Source organism: Sinocyclocheilus rhinocerous, unplaced genomic scaffold (genome assembly GCF_001515625.1).
Source record: "Sinocyclocheilus rhinocerous isolate Xijiao unplaced genomic scaffold, SAMN03320098_v1.1 scaffold1394, whole genome shotgun sequence".
In the NCBI taxonomy this organism is placed as follows: Eukaryota; Metazoa; Chordata; class Actinopteri; order Cypriniformes; family Cyprinidae; genus Sinocyclocheilus; species Sinocyclocheilus rhinocerous.
The window spans coordinates 17,596-34,714 of record NW_015627241.1 but is presented as its reverse complement, the minus strand read 5'-3'; the positions used below and the strand labels follow the sequence as shown (position 1 = coordinate 34,714).

Here is a 17,119-nt window from a genome sequence, read left to right as displayed (position 1 = left end):
AAAACTGAAGTGTAATTTTATTTTATTTTTTTAAATGTTAACATACTTCCCAAACTTAATATGCAAAGACTAAAAGTCCCTGGAAAGTCTAAACACTGTGTCTATGTTTGTTTGACTCAACCAATCAAGTGAGATTGGGGCGGGGCTTTGTGTTTAGCCAGCCAATGGTAGATTAGGGGCGTGTCTAAGCAGCCTGTATGAAAACAGTCATTATTTGATCAGTTGCATTTAGTGATAATAGTGATGCTGCTGGTGCAGAAGTTGCACGTCATCATCTTGAGGCTTTGTTGTCACACAGGCTAATATTCCTGCATGAACATGAAATATGTGTGAATGTTGTTCTGACTGACAGGATGATGTAATTAGTGCTCGACTGCTCATTATTGGGCAATACTGATATCTATAGAGCAGGATGGGCTCATGTATATATTACAGTATAATTGTAGCAAATAAGATGTACACAACAGATGAATTTAAATCAATACTTATTTTACATTATACTTAATATTAAATATTTAGAAACAGAAAATGTGCATTATAAATCGACAAGGCCATCAGTTACTATATTGCCTAATGACAGTAAAAAAAAAAGATAGATAGATCATTATCAGCCTGTCTGATATCGCTGTAAAGAAAACATGGTTTATGTCTGTAATAAGTTTACAGGCAGTTCTTCTAAAAAAAAAAATATATATATATATATATATATATGTGTGTGTGTGTGTGTGTGTGTGTGTATTATGTCTATAACTAACAAAACCATGTGTAATGCAGTGTAAATAAGAGCGAGAGATGAAGAGGACATTGTGTATTACAGTCAACACAATGTATATGAATCAGCAAACATTCAACATAATTTCCCCGAACACACACACGAGTACAGACTGGAGTTCAGTTACGCCTGAGAGGACTGTTGTGTGTGAATGCAGACAGTCTTCACTGCTGCCGGAGGATCAGTGTGCCTCTGAGATGGTAAACAGGGGCTGTTACTATAGTAAAACTATGAATTACACCTTAAAGTCAGCTTGCATTTGATTATGCTAGAATATGAAGTATGAAATCACATCATCTCCTTTTTTGTTAAAATATAGTATTTTACACTATGACAAAGCTTGAAAATTGGGTATCTCTGCCAGATATTGTTATGGTATATTGGTTGTTACATTAACAATATCATCCCTAAATGAATCTGAAACAGTTCTGCCGATGATTATAATGAAGCTGTGAATGCAAAGAACCTTTTTGTTTAACGTGAACCATTTGATAAGTTATAGTTACGCTTTTTTACTGTATTCCTCCTGTACACTGAATAAAACTTTATGAAGTTATTGTGTTTGTAAATGCACTTATTCAGATACCAATATCTAGGGAAAAGCACTATTGAAAATTCCCTAAAATAAAATAAACCATTTTCATATAAATAAAGGCAACAGCTGGACAAATTACCAAATCTATATTGACAAACATTTACAGTATTTACAGAAATTAATAATACATAATATAATATAAATTAATTTTGTGTTACTGATTATCATATTTACATTTATCAAATAAATCATTACCATTATAATAATTTACGAGGTAATTTAAATGGATATATTATTAATAATTAGTTTTGTATAATAATATAATATATATATATATATATATATATATTTACATTTTAATTTGGTGTTACTGAATATCAGTAAACCAAACAAAAATCATTATCATTATAATTTAAGAGGTCATTTAAATTGATATATTAATAAATAATATAATATTTAATTATTCATTATTAATAATTAGTTTTGTAATATAATATTATAATATATTTGTGTTTTTATATATAAAATTACATTTTAACATCATATTTTATTTTTTATTATCTACATAATATTATAATAAATTATAAAAAATTATATATATACATAGTTATTCTTCTCAGAACACTGAATAAAACTTTCTAAAGTTGTTGTGTTTGTAAATGCACTCATTGAGTTGTCAATACCTGGAAAAAAGCACTCTGGAAAATTCCAAAAAATAATTTATTCTCATATAAATAACAGCAGACAGATGGCATTTGAAATAAATTAGACAATAAATAGAAAGGCATATTGCTCAATAGCGTGACGATGTACTGCAGACTATTTGTGTTGACGATTATGTTGCTGATGCTGATCGCCGGAACTGTTTTGCGTCTTCAATAGTAACCAACCTCCCAAATCTAGCCTGACAAACATCTACAGAATACAAAATTAAAAACACTGATATATCATGTGAAACTAAAAAATTGCAACTAAACTATCGCCGACACCATATCAAACGATAATCTCTGTGAACGTCATATAAATCAAATAAATAGTACTAAAAGGTTGTGCTTCAGTGAGACAGAGAGTGATATTAAAGGGCTAGTTCACCCAAAAATGAAAATTCTGTCATTAATTACTCCCCCTCGTGTTGTTCAAAACCCGTAAGACCTTCGTTCATCTTCGGAACACAATTTAAGATATTTTTGATGAAATCTGAGGGCTCTCTGACCCTCCCATAGACAGCAAGGTAACTACCACATTGTGAGATGATCGACAAAGTAGTCCGTGTGACATCAGTGGTTCAACTGTAAAGTTATGAAGCTACGAGAATACTTTTTTGCGCAAAGAAAACAAAAATGACCACTTTATTCCACATTTTCGTCATGACGGTTTCATGACGTCATCACGCCGGATCTGGGTCAGCGCCGCCACACGCGCGATCGCGTCCACAAGTGACGCAGTAGAGACGAAAATGTGGAATAAAGTCATTATTTTTGTTTTCTTTGCGCAAAAAAGTATTCTCGTAGCTTCGTAACTTTACAGTTGAACCACTGATGTCACACGGACCACTTTGTCGATCATCTTGGTACTTTTCTGGACCTTGAACGTGGTAGTTACCTTGCTGTCTATGGGAGGGTCAGAGAGCCCTCAGATTTCATCAAAAATATATTAAATTGTGTTCCGAAGATGAACGAAGGTCTTACGGGTTTCGAACAACACGAGGGTGAGTAATTAATGACAGAATTTTCATTTTTGGGTGAACTAACCCTTTAACCTCTCGTCTGGCAGACTGGTTTAGCTGCGTTAAGCGTCGCACTGGACGTGATTACCCGGATTTCCACGTGAAGGATGAGCTGCTCTGTTACAACACCTCAGTCCACACTGTCCTGCTCTAGATCGTGGCGTCCAGCATCTCCAGGAAGAGTTTGTGCATGGGCACGCGCCCGTCCGTGTGCAGCCGGCTGAAGCAGCGCACGGCTCTGTGTGCCGTCTGACGCAGCAGCGGGAGCGTCATGAGCAGGCGCCCCGCGCGGTGAGCTTCGGACGGCCGCTGGCTGCTCTCATAGTCCTGCAGGGCCTCGTGGAGCGCGTCCTGGAAGCGCTGAACAGCGTCTGCTCCCTCCATGTTCTCTGCGTCTGAAAGAAAGAAACCATCGGCAAGGTCATACGAGGCTCTTGGGTGTTTGAGCCCAGTGTTAAACCCTCTGTTTGTTATCCATTGTTGATGCTTAATGGACTAGCCAAGGTCTATCTGGTTACGCTCTTTAGGTTTTTCGGTGTCGTCTGACAGTAAACGGTCTGCGGTCAGATGTGAGATGCAGCTAATGGTGCGGGTTCGGATGCATTGATCTGAGCTCTGAACTGCTCTATCCATATTGATTGGTTTTTCTTGGCCAGAGACTGAAAATGCGAGCTAACATGAAGTAGAAAGAATTCCTGTCACACGAACCAGATACAGACAGGGTTTGAGCAATCCATGAAGACTTAAACAGCATCAATATTACATAATTAATTAACATATAGCCTCTTCATACATGCACCACAGTCAAAAATGTTGACACACTAAAGACTTTGCTTCGATTTATAATTAGTTTTGTGTAATAATACAATATTTGAATAATGAGTATATAAATATTCAATTTAATCTATATATATATATATTTTTTTTTTTTTTTTTCATATATCAAGCTTAAACTGTAATAATTTAAGAGGGTATATTAACAAATAATATATATTTTTATTCATTATTAATAAATAGATTTCTTTAATAATAAAATATTTTAATAATGAGTTGATATACTGTATATAATTTATAATATGTAATATAATATACCATTAATGTTTCATTAATTTTATTTGACTGATTATCAAGCTTTATAATTTTTATAATTTAAGAGGGTGTATTAATAAATAATATAAGATGGCATAGTAATATACATTTTTTATCAATAGTTTTGTATATTAATATTATAATATAAGTGTATGTATTTTTATAAATAATATAATGAAACATAATATGATTTTATTATCCATTATCTATTCTCTCTCTCTCTCTCTCTCTCTCTCTCTATATATATATATATCTCAAGCTTACACTTTAATAATTTAAGAGGTAATGTAAGAGGTTTATATATAGACATACCTGAGTTGGCCAGAGCCATGGCTTTGAGAGTGAGCACCTCCTCCTGGTTGAGGCCCATCTGCTGGTATTTGGAGGTCAGGTGTCTCAGAGCCGTGTAGAGATCATGCAGTCCTGCGGCTCGACACTGGCTCTCGTTCAGTCGCAGGTTCTCCGCAAACTGAAGCTCGTCAGCCGAACCCTGAGATCTCCAAACCACGTTCAGCACCAGCGTCTCCATCCAGCCGCTCTGGAGCAGCGCCATCTGATCCACCAGCGAGAGGCCAGAGAAACCTGCCAAACACAGCCAGCACATCGCAGGTAACTTACTTCAGCACATCTGTGTGTCGAGTATAATAGCAGTAAAACCCCAATGGCTGTGTACCTGGTATGTGTTTGGCCCAGCCGATCATAACCAGCAGCTCCCTGTTTAAGAGGTCACATAAGCACAGCAGCGTTTTAAGGTCACTGTCAGGGGTCGCGGGGTCAGGGGCGGCTCTCAGAGGAGCCGGTTCAGATACGAGGAGCTGAGAGATCACTTTGTTTCCTAGAAAGGAAAAGATGAGGATGTTTTATTGATGATGTTAAACCCTTAATCAGGTTAAATCCTCAACCTCTCATAATCCACTGATCACAGTCTCTAATGCTGGGCTTCATGCTCAGGTCTGCAGGTATTTTTGTTAATATTAATAATTTCGAAAATGGTCTACAACTCGAATAAAGGCTGTTTGAATGGATGTTAGTATGTGTGTGGTGGGACTCACGGATCGGTTTGCTGATTATAACTTACTAAGACTTTACAATTCGAAATTATGACACAATTATGAGATGTCGAAATTATGGAGAGAAAAAAAATCATAATTATGAGATAAAAAGTCAAAATTATGACATACCAAGCCATAATTATGAGATTTAAAAATTATTTTTTGCCTTTTTATCTCATAATCTCGACTTGTCATATGTCATAATTGAGACTTTTTGTTAGAATTTTGATAATTTCAACTTTTTGTCTCCTAATGATGACTTTTTGTCTTAATTTCGACTTTGTCACAGTTATGACAGTACATTATAATTTCAACTTAGTATGTCAATTTTGACTTTTTATGTCATAATTGTGACTTTGTATGCCATAATTTTGACCTAGTGTGTCATAATTTCAACTCAGTATGTCATTATTTCAACAAGTCAGAATTTCCACTTTTCATCTCATAATTATGACTTTAAAAGATGTAAGACTTTTAAAGATGAATAAATACTGTAATAAATGTATTGCTCATTGTTGGTTAATGGTAAATAATGTTACCTTAATATAAAATGTTACCATATAATACATACATTTTTACCATACATTTATATATATATATATATATATATATATATGCAATATTCACTTTTATGCTGCTAATATATTTGGAATTAAAAAAAACATTTTTTCCCTAGTGGTCTTTTTGGATCCCACTCTAGGCATTTATGCACATAAGTTATTTTTAGCCATGCAAAGCAAACATCTAAAGATAAAATGACGGTCAAATAATAGTTCGAGTTTCGTGTCAGGTTTCAGAGGAGCTCACCCTCTCTCATCATGCCGGCACGCAGGCATTTCTGGAAACAACATGCTTGGCAGGATTTCCTCCGTCTCTTAGTGATCTCACAGTCGTTCACCACCGGACAGCTGTACTCGATGTTTCCTGAAACACACACAAATCAAGCCATCTTTACATCAGACATATAACACAGCGCAAACAAAAACAAAAAGTTCTTTTTTTCAGAGGAAAACAAAAATCGGGATAGTCTCAGGAAAGACTACAGAACAGATATGAACGCATGCTGCCCGTGTGAGCACCACTGCTCAATATGTAAGCACATGCTTTAACGTTGTTAGTGAATGCCATTAATTAGTACTTGTTGAATTAAAAGGCCATAAAAACAGACACTCAGTTCAGTTGTATGTACAACACTGAGAGCTGTAGCTCCACTAAGTGCGCTCTATCTATCATATGTTTAATCAAACATAAAGTCCATTTGTCCCATGCTTCACAAGCTGAGCTTTCACACAGAAATCCATAGGAGTCCAGACAGAGTTCAATTATTGATTTGCACTGCCTCATAATTTAATAATCATGGCAAGAGGTAGAAAGTTGGTGCTTCCCCAGAGGCCAGAGTATTGACGACTGTTCAACACGCATTAATGCCCAGAGAAGCAAATCCTGGAATTTCCATTGAGTTAACATTGATCAACAGATTTGTCTAAAACACGACGCTGGACAAGACTCTGTGGGATTAGAGCGTGCATTATGTGATTGAACACTTCATCAATATATTGATATGCTAACACACACTTGTGCTCTGTCTGCCCAAGGTCAAAGCCAATATAAATGCTCCATCTGTGTCTGTCAGAAACCTTTACAAAACTAAAAAAAATATATATTAGAAAATTAAAAAATATATTTGGAGCAGACCACAACATCTATCATATAGCCAGTTTATATTTAATGCATATATTGTCAAAATGTGCCAACAGGCAACAATTCTGATTTTATATTGCCATTGCCTTCACTACATTTCCAAAAAATAAATAATATATAAAAATTATAAAATTTCCAGTGGCTAATTATTAACCACTGGCAACAGTTTTATCTCAGCTTTACAGTTCTTCATCAAATAATAATGAAACTTGGTATTATTTAAAGACCTCTCTAGATAATCACAATTAAGACAATTGCATTGACGAGGTGCATTGATTAAAACAGCAGCACACTGAGTCTTCACACACAAATCAATGTCAGACAGATAGTTTACTCGTGTCATATTGATCATTGCATTCGTTAACAGCACAGCTGCTTTAAAAATACACCATAAACCACTCTAACACACACTTGAACACTAATTATCATTATCAAGTCATTAATTAACATTATACATGCTGTGAAAATCAGTAATCCATTTAAATATGAAAATGTATAATGTTGGTGTCACAACATTATCATGAGCAAATTTGATGACTTCATAATTAATATTTATAGGCTAATTAAAAATGTAATATTAATAAGTAAAAAGAAAGAAATATTATTGCACTATATAAAGAAAATATAAAAATGCTTAATACATATATATATATATATATTAGTGATATATAACTTTCTAGCTTTCATTAGTAAGTCCATATGGAATAATGGACTTAACAAATCAATAAATAAATTTTCTATTTTTTTTTTATTATTATTATTCTTTTTACTTATTTAATTTCATACTAACTTCCGTTGAAAGTCCTATGAACATAGTAATGATGTTTTGTGGCTGCGGTCGTTACCCTGAATGGTTCTTTTGAAGAAAGCCTTGCACGCCTCACACGACGCGACGCCGTAGTGATAGCCGGACGCGAAGTCTCCGCACACCAGGCACAGGCGCTTGGGCCCGGGGTTCAGGGACGGGATGTAGTCGCAGCCGAGCAGGGACTCCGTGTGACCGACGGGCTGGAAGAGAGCCGCAGCGCTGCTGCTGGAGATGGAGCTGGAGCTGGAGCTGACGGGGGAGTCCGGGTTCAGAGACGGGTTCCCGGAGAAAACGCTGTAGCCGCTGCTGTCCGACGCGCTGCCGGGGCTGAAGGGGGTCGCGCTGCTGTCCAGGCCGAACGAGGGGCTCCGCCGGGCGGCTTTGAGCGGCGCATCGGTCGGGGACGGAGGGTCATCAGAGGTGGACGGATCCAAAAGACTGATATGAGGTGGAGCGAGTTTAAAAAGTGTTAGTTTGCCTTAAAACTACATTTACACTTATCTAGGCTAAAGAGGTTTAAAGTGTAGTCATTCATAATCATGACTTTTTAACAGATCGTTAATGTGATATACAGTAGGCTATGTAACATGTAGACTATTTATGCATATTAATTTTTCAGCATGACAACCTGTTAAGCAACACAATATCTATCAATTAATTTTAGGTTATTAATGAATTACTTTTTAGGTTATTGAAGTTATTAGGCCATGTAGTAGAAAAACTGAATTATGCAAAACTATCACAAACTCCTTGAAAGTCAATTATTGCACAGCTTAAAAACATCATGCCAGTAAGCAGTTGAGATTAGAAACAGTTTTTTTAAAGATTTGTTTTTTTAAGAATTTCGTAAGCATTGCATAGTGATTAAATACTGTACTGCATATTTATGTATGATATATAATGAAAAGTAAAGCATTATTTACATATTTGCAATGACATGCAATCTTCAAACAGTCTTGTGTCACCCTATTACACACCACAAACGTTTCAGCCCATTAAAACTTGAAAATGAAACTCAACTACTGGCATTTTTAGTAAAATCAAAGAGTTGCAAAACTTACACCAAAAGTTCATTTTGCTATTTAAAAACTCTCTCAATGTAATTACTAATGAAAACTTTGAACTGAAACCGTGCCATATAACACATATGACAAGAGAACACTTTCTACAGAGTTTAGGTATAAGACTAATGTATAAAAAGACATTTAACTTAGGAAGAGTAATAGTCCTGCTTACTTGTGCTGGTTTAGAAACTGGAAGTTGTCACTCAGGCAAAACGTCTTCAGGTCCATCACTGCAGTTCCCCAGGGATTGTGCGTGAGAAATGTCTGAGATGAAGGGAGGAGGACGAGAGGGAATGGAGCTGCACGCTGAGCTGCAGGTTTATGTAAGTGATGCTCTGCGGTGGGCGGGTCGGGCGTCTAATCCAGATGCATGCTGATTAAAACCTGATGGGCTCTCATAACTGACAGCTCAACTGCAAATCACTTCATCAAGGCCAGTTTCTCATAAAGCAACGTATTTACAGAAAGTTTGCTAATGGGCTTTAATACACGATGAACTGTGCAGAGATGCTTTTTCATCATTTTTACCAAATTTGTCCATTTTCCCCATTTTTAATCCATTTTTACACAGTGACCGAGACCTTTGTTGTATGTAAATACATATAAAGATATTCCTTATCTGCAGTTGGCTGTGAACACCAACACACCTCTCCCGCCGCATCAAATCTGCTTCATTTCCTTGTTGCTGCCTCCGATGTTGACGCTCAAAACAGTCTCCAATTTGAGTTATTTGTACTGGAACTACAGGATCTCTGCTGGTTTTAGTCCAGTCATATATCACTCGATTTCATTGATTGATTTTTGGGCCACGTCAGTGTAAAGTTTATTTATTTGAGTTAAATGCTAATTCTAATTCAGCTGCTGCAGTAAAACCTTTTAGTTGTGTTCTTTTACATGGTAAAGTGGTTTTTGAGAGGGAGAAAATTAATAACACTTTACAATAAGGTCTCATTTGGTAACATTAGTTAATGCATTTGCTAACATGAACTAACAATAAGCAATGCATTTATTAATTTATTACAATTAATGAATTACAATATTGCATTATTATTCATGTTAGTTCACAGTGCATTAATGTTGACAATTTTTGATTTTAAAAAGCATTATTAAATGTTGAAATTAACATTAGCAAAGATTATTAAATACTGTATAAGTATTGTTTATCATTAGTTCAAGTAAACATTTTAGTATCACTGAGATACTATCATAGTTTTTATTAATATTTTGAATTGATTTTATTGTTATATTTTCTGTTTTAAAAAGTTTTAGTAATTGTATTGTGTTTTGTCATTTTTATTCGTTTTTAAAATATTTCGATATAGTTTTCATTAATTTTATTTCAGTTTTAATTTCAGTTATTTTAGTGCATCTAAATGAAATGAGAATGAAGATTTTATTTAATTGCAGTTTATTTATTTTCTTTTATTTTATGAAAAATATATATATATATATATTTTTTAAATATTTACAAATAAAATATATTTTATTTTATAAATTGTTTTATGTTTTTAGTTTCAATTAACTATAATAATCCGAACTAATGTAGTCGAATAATTTTAACAAATTAAACCTTACTGTAAAATGTTACTAGAAAATTGTACTGGTTTAGGCTAATCTGTTGCAGTTTGTTAACGCTGAAAATCAGTTTCATTAGCGATCCAAACGAATGCATCAGACACACATTTATTTCTGGTATTGGTGGGAATGGGAGTGCGGCTGTGGATGTTCAGTCAGTAGGTCAGGATTTCTCACACACACACACACACACACACACACTATGATGCAATGCTTATGTCTGCGTAACCTTATTACACAAAGAGAGACATTTTCTAGGAGCCATTACTACATGTAAATATACAAATGATTATCAGCACAATTTCAGTGGAAATTTGAAAGATCCACATGTTTGTGTTCAACCTGACGACCATTTTCATGCTTCACTGGAAGAACAACATCCGAGTGTCAGATGATAGAGTCCCATGATCAATGTCACCAATTTGATTAGTGACCTAGAAATAGTGCAGAATTTGAAATATTTATTATTCATTCTAATCTTTATAGAAAGACGCATAATCTTTCTTTGTTTTAAATATATTCATTAAAAAATGTCAAAATCATAAAAAATATTATTTGTATACAACCAAAAATAGATGGAAGTGAATGACACCGGAAGCCAGACACATTAAATTTACAATTGGCCGTACCTGTACATTTACGGGAAAATAAGGTGTATTTATATATATATATATAAAAAATTTCCATTAATATACCTCCATTAATTTTAGGGACATTAACCCTAAAGAAACCCTAAAATACAACCCAATGCAGGGCAAAATTCAAAATACATGTAAAAAAAAATATTTTTTATAACATTTTGTCCAACTTTTCACAGATTTAAAAAAAATCTAATTCAAAATATGAATAAAAAACTATCTTAGTATCTCAGTTATACTCAAATAACACTTCATAGCTGTGCTCATATTCTCTCCACAATCAACATTTCATTCACAAGTATAGTATTTATTATGATTTAGCATGAAATAAGTAGGATCATGTACAGTCATTATCGCAGAGTAAACAAGACCAGCTGCACATTATCCATTACATAACGATTACAGCTTTTCAGTCTTTTCCACAATAGGTCTGTGATGTACATAACTCACACTCTTATATTGCAGTGTGAGGAGGATTAGAGCTCTCCGCTCGGCTGTGAGATGCTGACCCGGTTTGGGGCGTGAGGTGATGACCCTCTTTTGGAGTGTTACGGAACACTGACCCATTTCTGACCCAGCGCAGGTGAGAGGATTAGTGTCTAGGCCGGCCAGGAACACCTGTCTCGTTCCCCACAGGCCTTAATCCAGGAGAGGCCTCCTCAGCAACACATTCAGATTGAATTTGGCATCATTTAGTGAGAGTGTGACACACACACGGTATGATGGCTTTCCACAGCGATGCCGAGCACACACGCGTGGAGTCAGTGACTCGGCCCTCCAGCGCTCATCTCTCTGGCAGACACTCGCATGCAGTGTGAGAGATCAGGAGCTGTGTTCTTTACTGCAGTGTCATGAGAGGTAATCGGACAGACTGCTGACTCTCACTATCACTGACACACACTTCAGACACACTCACACACTAAAACACAGGTCAGTCAACACACAGGCTGAAAGAAACTGACAAGAAATGGCAGGGTCATATTTCACTCAGAAATCAAAACAAGAAGTTATATTATACTATAAAACAAGAAATTATATTAGAAAATAAAATCATATACAATGCAAAAGTCTGTAAATGTTTTGTTTTTGAAAGAAGTCTCTTATCTGCATTCAGAGAATTTGAGGGGGAAATGTATCTGTCATGAGAATAATCATAAAAACTATGCATGGTACAATGCAGTTACAAAACAATGTTACAAATTAGATTTTTTTTACTATTACACACACACACACACACACACACAAACACACACCACACATACACTCACATACACACACACACACAAACACACACATATATAAGGTTAAACATTATAAAATAAAATCATAAAATAAAAGCATACAATATAATTAAAACGTTTTGTTTTTGAAGGTCTCATGCTTAGCAATGTAGCATTTATTTGATCTGCATTTCATTGTGCTAGTTAAACCTAGCGAATTTATTTATTTGTATTTATTTTTTTATTTTTTTTGTAAAATACATGTTAATTCAAATAAATATTAATCTAATACATATTGAATAAAGATTCCAAAATGTCATTGTGGATATATATATATATATATATACACACAGCAGTGCAAAGGTTTTTTGAAAGAAGTCTCTTCTGCTCACCAAGGGTGCATTTATTTAAAAAAATAAAATAAATTGTGAAATATTACAATTTAAAATAGCTATTTTCTGTGTGAATATATTGTAAACTTTAATTTATTTCTGTGATGCGCAGCTGTATTTTCAGCATCATTACTGCAGTCTTCAGTGTCACATGATCTTCAGAAATCATTCTAATATGCTGATTTGCTGCTCAAGAAACATTTCTGATTATTATCAATGTTGAAAACAGTTGTGCTGTTGAACATTTTTGTGATACTTTTTTCAGGAAAATGTAAAATAAATAAAAAAAACTAAATTATTTCAATTGTAAAGTATTTGAAAGCATATATCATGGTAGTATTTGTTGTACTGAATTTTAATTTCAATTTTAAAAATGTGTCTGGAGAGGACGATTTTCATTACTGTATTTATGTAGCATTACATTAAGTAAAAATTTCGGGGGAAAATTATTTGTCATGATAAAAATGAAAAATTGCAATCCCAAAAAAAACAAAAACAAAACACATCTACAATAGCTTCTAGTTTATCCGTAGCAGTAACTGAAGCGTGAAAATCAATGATTGTGTCACTACATGGTGACGTCAGTGGAAACTTAACTGAATCCAAGAACTTTGACCTAAAACTCCACCATAAACATTCGGCAGCCAATTCAAACCTGGCCTCGCTGTGTTAGTGTTAGTGTGTGTGTGTGTGTGTGAGAGAGAGAGTGAGTCCAGTTCAGGCCGTGTTTAACCTCAACACACTCCAGTACTATCAACAAAGGAGGATCAGAGGAAGTTTACGGGGAAAACTGAAATCCTCCACTACACTGTTGGCCAGTAACACAAGCCACAATGGAGAGAAAGCTGATATTCCGCTGCTCGCTGCAATCCACCGAAGTACATTAGGAGCGAAGTGAACCCGGTAATCGGCTTGGCTGTGTGATGTGGGCGGATTGGCCTATAAAAGGACTTATGAGCTGGATTCATATAAACACTAGGCACATTAGGACCACGCAGAGATAAGCTGGTTACAAACCTTCTCAAACAAAGCACGTGAGAGAAAGAGAGACGGCCTAAGAATGACAACAACGGGATTTCAATTATATCAGCCACGTTTAGAGGAAAAAAATCATCTTCCTCCAGCTGGAAATGAAGAGACTGGGTTTTAGGAAGCTTGTCAACAAACAAACACTTCGTGATCAGTGGGAGTGTGTGCAAATATATTTCCAAACGGCACAGAAGATATCAAAAACGTACATATAAAAATATGTAACAAACATCTGAGATGTCTTAAAAATGTACAATAGCAGTTCACGACTGCATTTCCCCCACAAATACAGTGCATTTTGTGTTACGTGACATGGGGGTTTCTAACAGACGAAAGACAGAAAAACAGATTTAACAGTATCAAATAGTAACGTGGTGAAATTCTCAGACATATGACAAAAATATATATATTTATATATAGTATACATGGAATTGCCTTCATTGATATGAATACATAAATATGAAATCTGAGTAAAAACATTAGTTTATGCAGATATTTATGACAAGACATTAAAGCTCATCTGGCCAGTGTCCAACCAATGAAAAAGTACATTAATATATAATTTTTTGGTAACACTTTACTTAAAGCCTTCATATATAATGCATTATAAAAGTAGTTTTAATGCATTCATTATGTCTTGTAATGCATCTCACGAACCACAGTTATAACACATTATAATACTTAGCTATACACTGAACACACCTTTAGGGAGGATAATGCATGGCAAACAAACCTTCAAATATTAGAATGCATTTGGTTACAATTATTTAAATGCAATGCATTACAACATACGTTACAAATACCTTTATAATGCGTTATACATAAAGGCTTTAAGTAAAGCACAACAGTATTGAGTCTTGTGTGTGTATGTCGTGTGTAAAGCTTCAGTATTAGACTTTTGGATATATACACACAAGTATTGTAAATAAAGTCATAAAATAAACCATTTACAGCAACGTGGCGGAAAAAGGAAAAAAAAAAAAATTAGTAAGTCTCTAAATGCAGTCCTCGATCAAGCCGGGATGCAGTGGTTGGGTCTTCGGGACATGATGAAGCCCCTGAGACACACGCACCTGTACGAGCCCTCCGTGTTCACGCAGCGAGCGTTCACGCAGTCGAGCGTGTCTTCATCGTCACACTCGTCCACATCTGCAGGAGTCAAACACATCTTTAGTCGCTTCCCCTAGTGGTGTGATTATTTGAGAATGGAGGAACAGAGAGGAAAAATCTGCAGATGAGAAAGCGAGGGTTACCTATGCACGTCATGCTAGTGATGTCCAGCTGATAGCCGTCGTAACAGTCGCACGTGTAACCTTCCTCCACGCGGATACAGCGGCCATTTTCACAGCCGTGGACAATGCCACACTCTTCTGAACTCAGACTCCCGTAGGATTCATATCTCCCTAAAACACACACAGGAATCACACAGCTGCTTCTGTGTTCGTACACTACATACGAGTTCAACGGTTTTCAAAAAAGAAAAAAAAAACAAACCCTGGTGAAAAAAATGGTTTCCCTTGTGAAAAACAAGTACACTTAATTTGATCAAATGTGCACTTGTAGTGTACTTCAAATCTTGAAAGTATATATGTTTTTTAAAAAACACAATATTACACTGAAAAAACTTAAATGATAATGAAATAAAAGAAAGTTTAAAGAAAGAAAGAACACTCATTACTGTTTCTTAACGCTTTTAAAAAGTGAACTTTGTAATGTCAAATTTAAAATGTTTTAAATGAAAACACATTTTAAGTCATGTTTTAATAATCTTTTGTCACGCTTTAAATAAGTACACTTATTTTGATGTGCTGACTAACATACTTAAGTACATGGAAAGCACTTGACTAATTTTACCTATAGAGTATTATTTGATTTACAGTTTTAAATATTCTACATTGCAACTTCATTAAAATTGTGTAATTTCAAGTATATTAAAATACACAACATAAGTTTCAATAAAAATGTTAAATGCTTGTCAGTACATTCAGCAGTAACTTTAACCATATTTCAAACACAATAGAAGTGATTATGAAATTACATATAATGATGTACTGAAGTCTGACTTAAGTGGGTCAAAAAAGCACCCTTAAGTTAAACTAATTGCATTTAATATAAATTAAAACTATACTACATTTTATTTAAATTGAAATTAATTAAATATGATTAAATAAAAAATATATAATAAACATAAAAAACATGCAGTTAAGTTTACAAAAACATTACATTTAGTTCACACTAATGTTGGAAATTAACAGGGTCTTGGGGCAAAAAAAAAAGTCCCTCAAATTTAAGATAAAAGGGCAAAAACCGCACAATTAAACTGAATCTACTACGGCTGTCAAGATTAAAGTGACATGTGAAAATGTAAAGTGTTGATTGCAGCACTAAATTTAGATCTACTCATGTTGCATCAGATTAATTTTTTACGTGTTTTTGCAGCATTGAGCATTATAATCAATCACACGAGTTTCTCTTGAGCTTATGAATGTAATGGCCAATGAGAGGCGCAGAAGTTCTGTTCAGTGCATGTTTGTATCATAAACAACAAAAAAATTGCAAAAAGAAATAAGCAATTCATTTTGCAGTATAGACAACTTCTGTGAGTTATAATCTAAAATCAGCAACCAGAGCAGTAAACCACTTTGGACTGGTTTAGTATTTTTTTTTGCATTATTCTAATCTCTTGTCTTCATATTTTGGACTCACGCTCATAGACTCGTCGTGGTCCCTCCCGTCTCTCAGGAAACATTGGGAATGGGGGCGGGGCTCTCCATGACTCCGCCTCCTCTGCCTCGCTGTACGGGGAGTTTTCCGGAAACGGGGCCAAGCTGAGCGGAAGCCCATCCGGACGGGGCGGCAGGGGTCGCGAGTCGAACGTCCGCTCGCCGCGAGGATCCGGGATGCCGAAAGGAGGGCCGGGCGCGGTTTCATAATCGTCCTCCTCATAGTAACGACTTCCACTGGAGATAAGTTGGGCACAGTTACACACAGTGTTAATTTCGTTGACATAATTTTCGTCATAATTTTCGTCAACAACATTTTTTTCACCGACGACAATGAGACGAAAACTCTTTTTGAATGACAAAAACTATGACGAAAATTTATTGACATTTTCGTCAACTAATAAAAACGAGATGAAAATGTTAGGGAGGGACGATTTGGGAAGAGAATACACTTGCTGCACGTCGCATAAAACGTTCAAAAATGTCAATATGTGGGAGTAAGAGAAGAGCAGACAGATAGATAAATCTGACGACGCAAGAGAGAACTCAGTTCGGTCCGGTTTTCTGAGCACGGACACTGAAGCACACACACACAGAAAGCGCCTCTCACAGCGCGCGAGTACTCTTTCGCATCGCATGAACGGAGAATTACACACAAAATAATGTCGAATTATCCGTTTTGACGAGTATTCATGTAAACACAGCTGATTACGTCTTAAGTGAATGTAAACAAGCAGGGAGAACATGTATCAGTACATTGCATCCATTGCAGCTGTGCATTCGGTTTTAAAGGGA

At 35.3% G+C, this 17,119-nt stretch overlaps 1 protein-coding gene and 1 pseudogene across 1 annotated transcript in view; both read right to left on the bottom strand.

The window, feature by feature from the left end:
• Nucleotides 1-3,007: 3,007 nt before the first annotated feature.
• LOC107724148 (estrogen-related receptor gamma-like) lies at nucleotides 3,008-9,048 on the bottom strand (annotated as a pseudogene).
• Nucleotides 9,049-13,760: 4,712 nt separating this feature from the next.
• LOC107724163 (latent-transforming growth factor beta-binding protein 4-like) overlaps nucleotides 13,761-17,119 on the bottom strand; it is a gene marked incomplete at its 5' end in the record, with an annotated part of 20,325 nt that continues 16,966 nt past the window's right edge. The window contains 3 exons of the mRNA XM_016532972.1: nucleotides 13,761-14,750; nucleotides 14,855-15,004; nucleotides 16,308-16,561. Of these exons, the coding sequence (XP_016388458.1) occupies nucleotides 14,614-14,750; nucleotides 14,855-15,004; nucleotides 16,308-16,561 (541 nt within the window). The remainder of the gene's footprint in view (nucleotides 14,751-14,854; nucleotides 15,005-16,307; nucleotides 16,562-17,119) is intronic.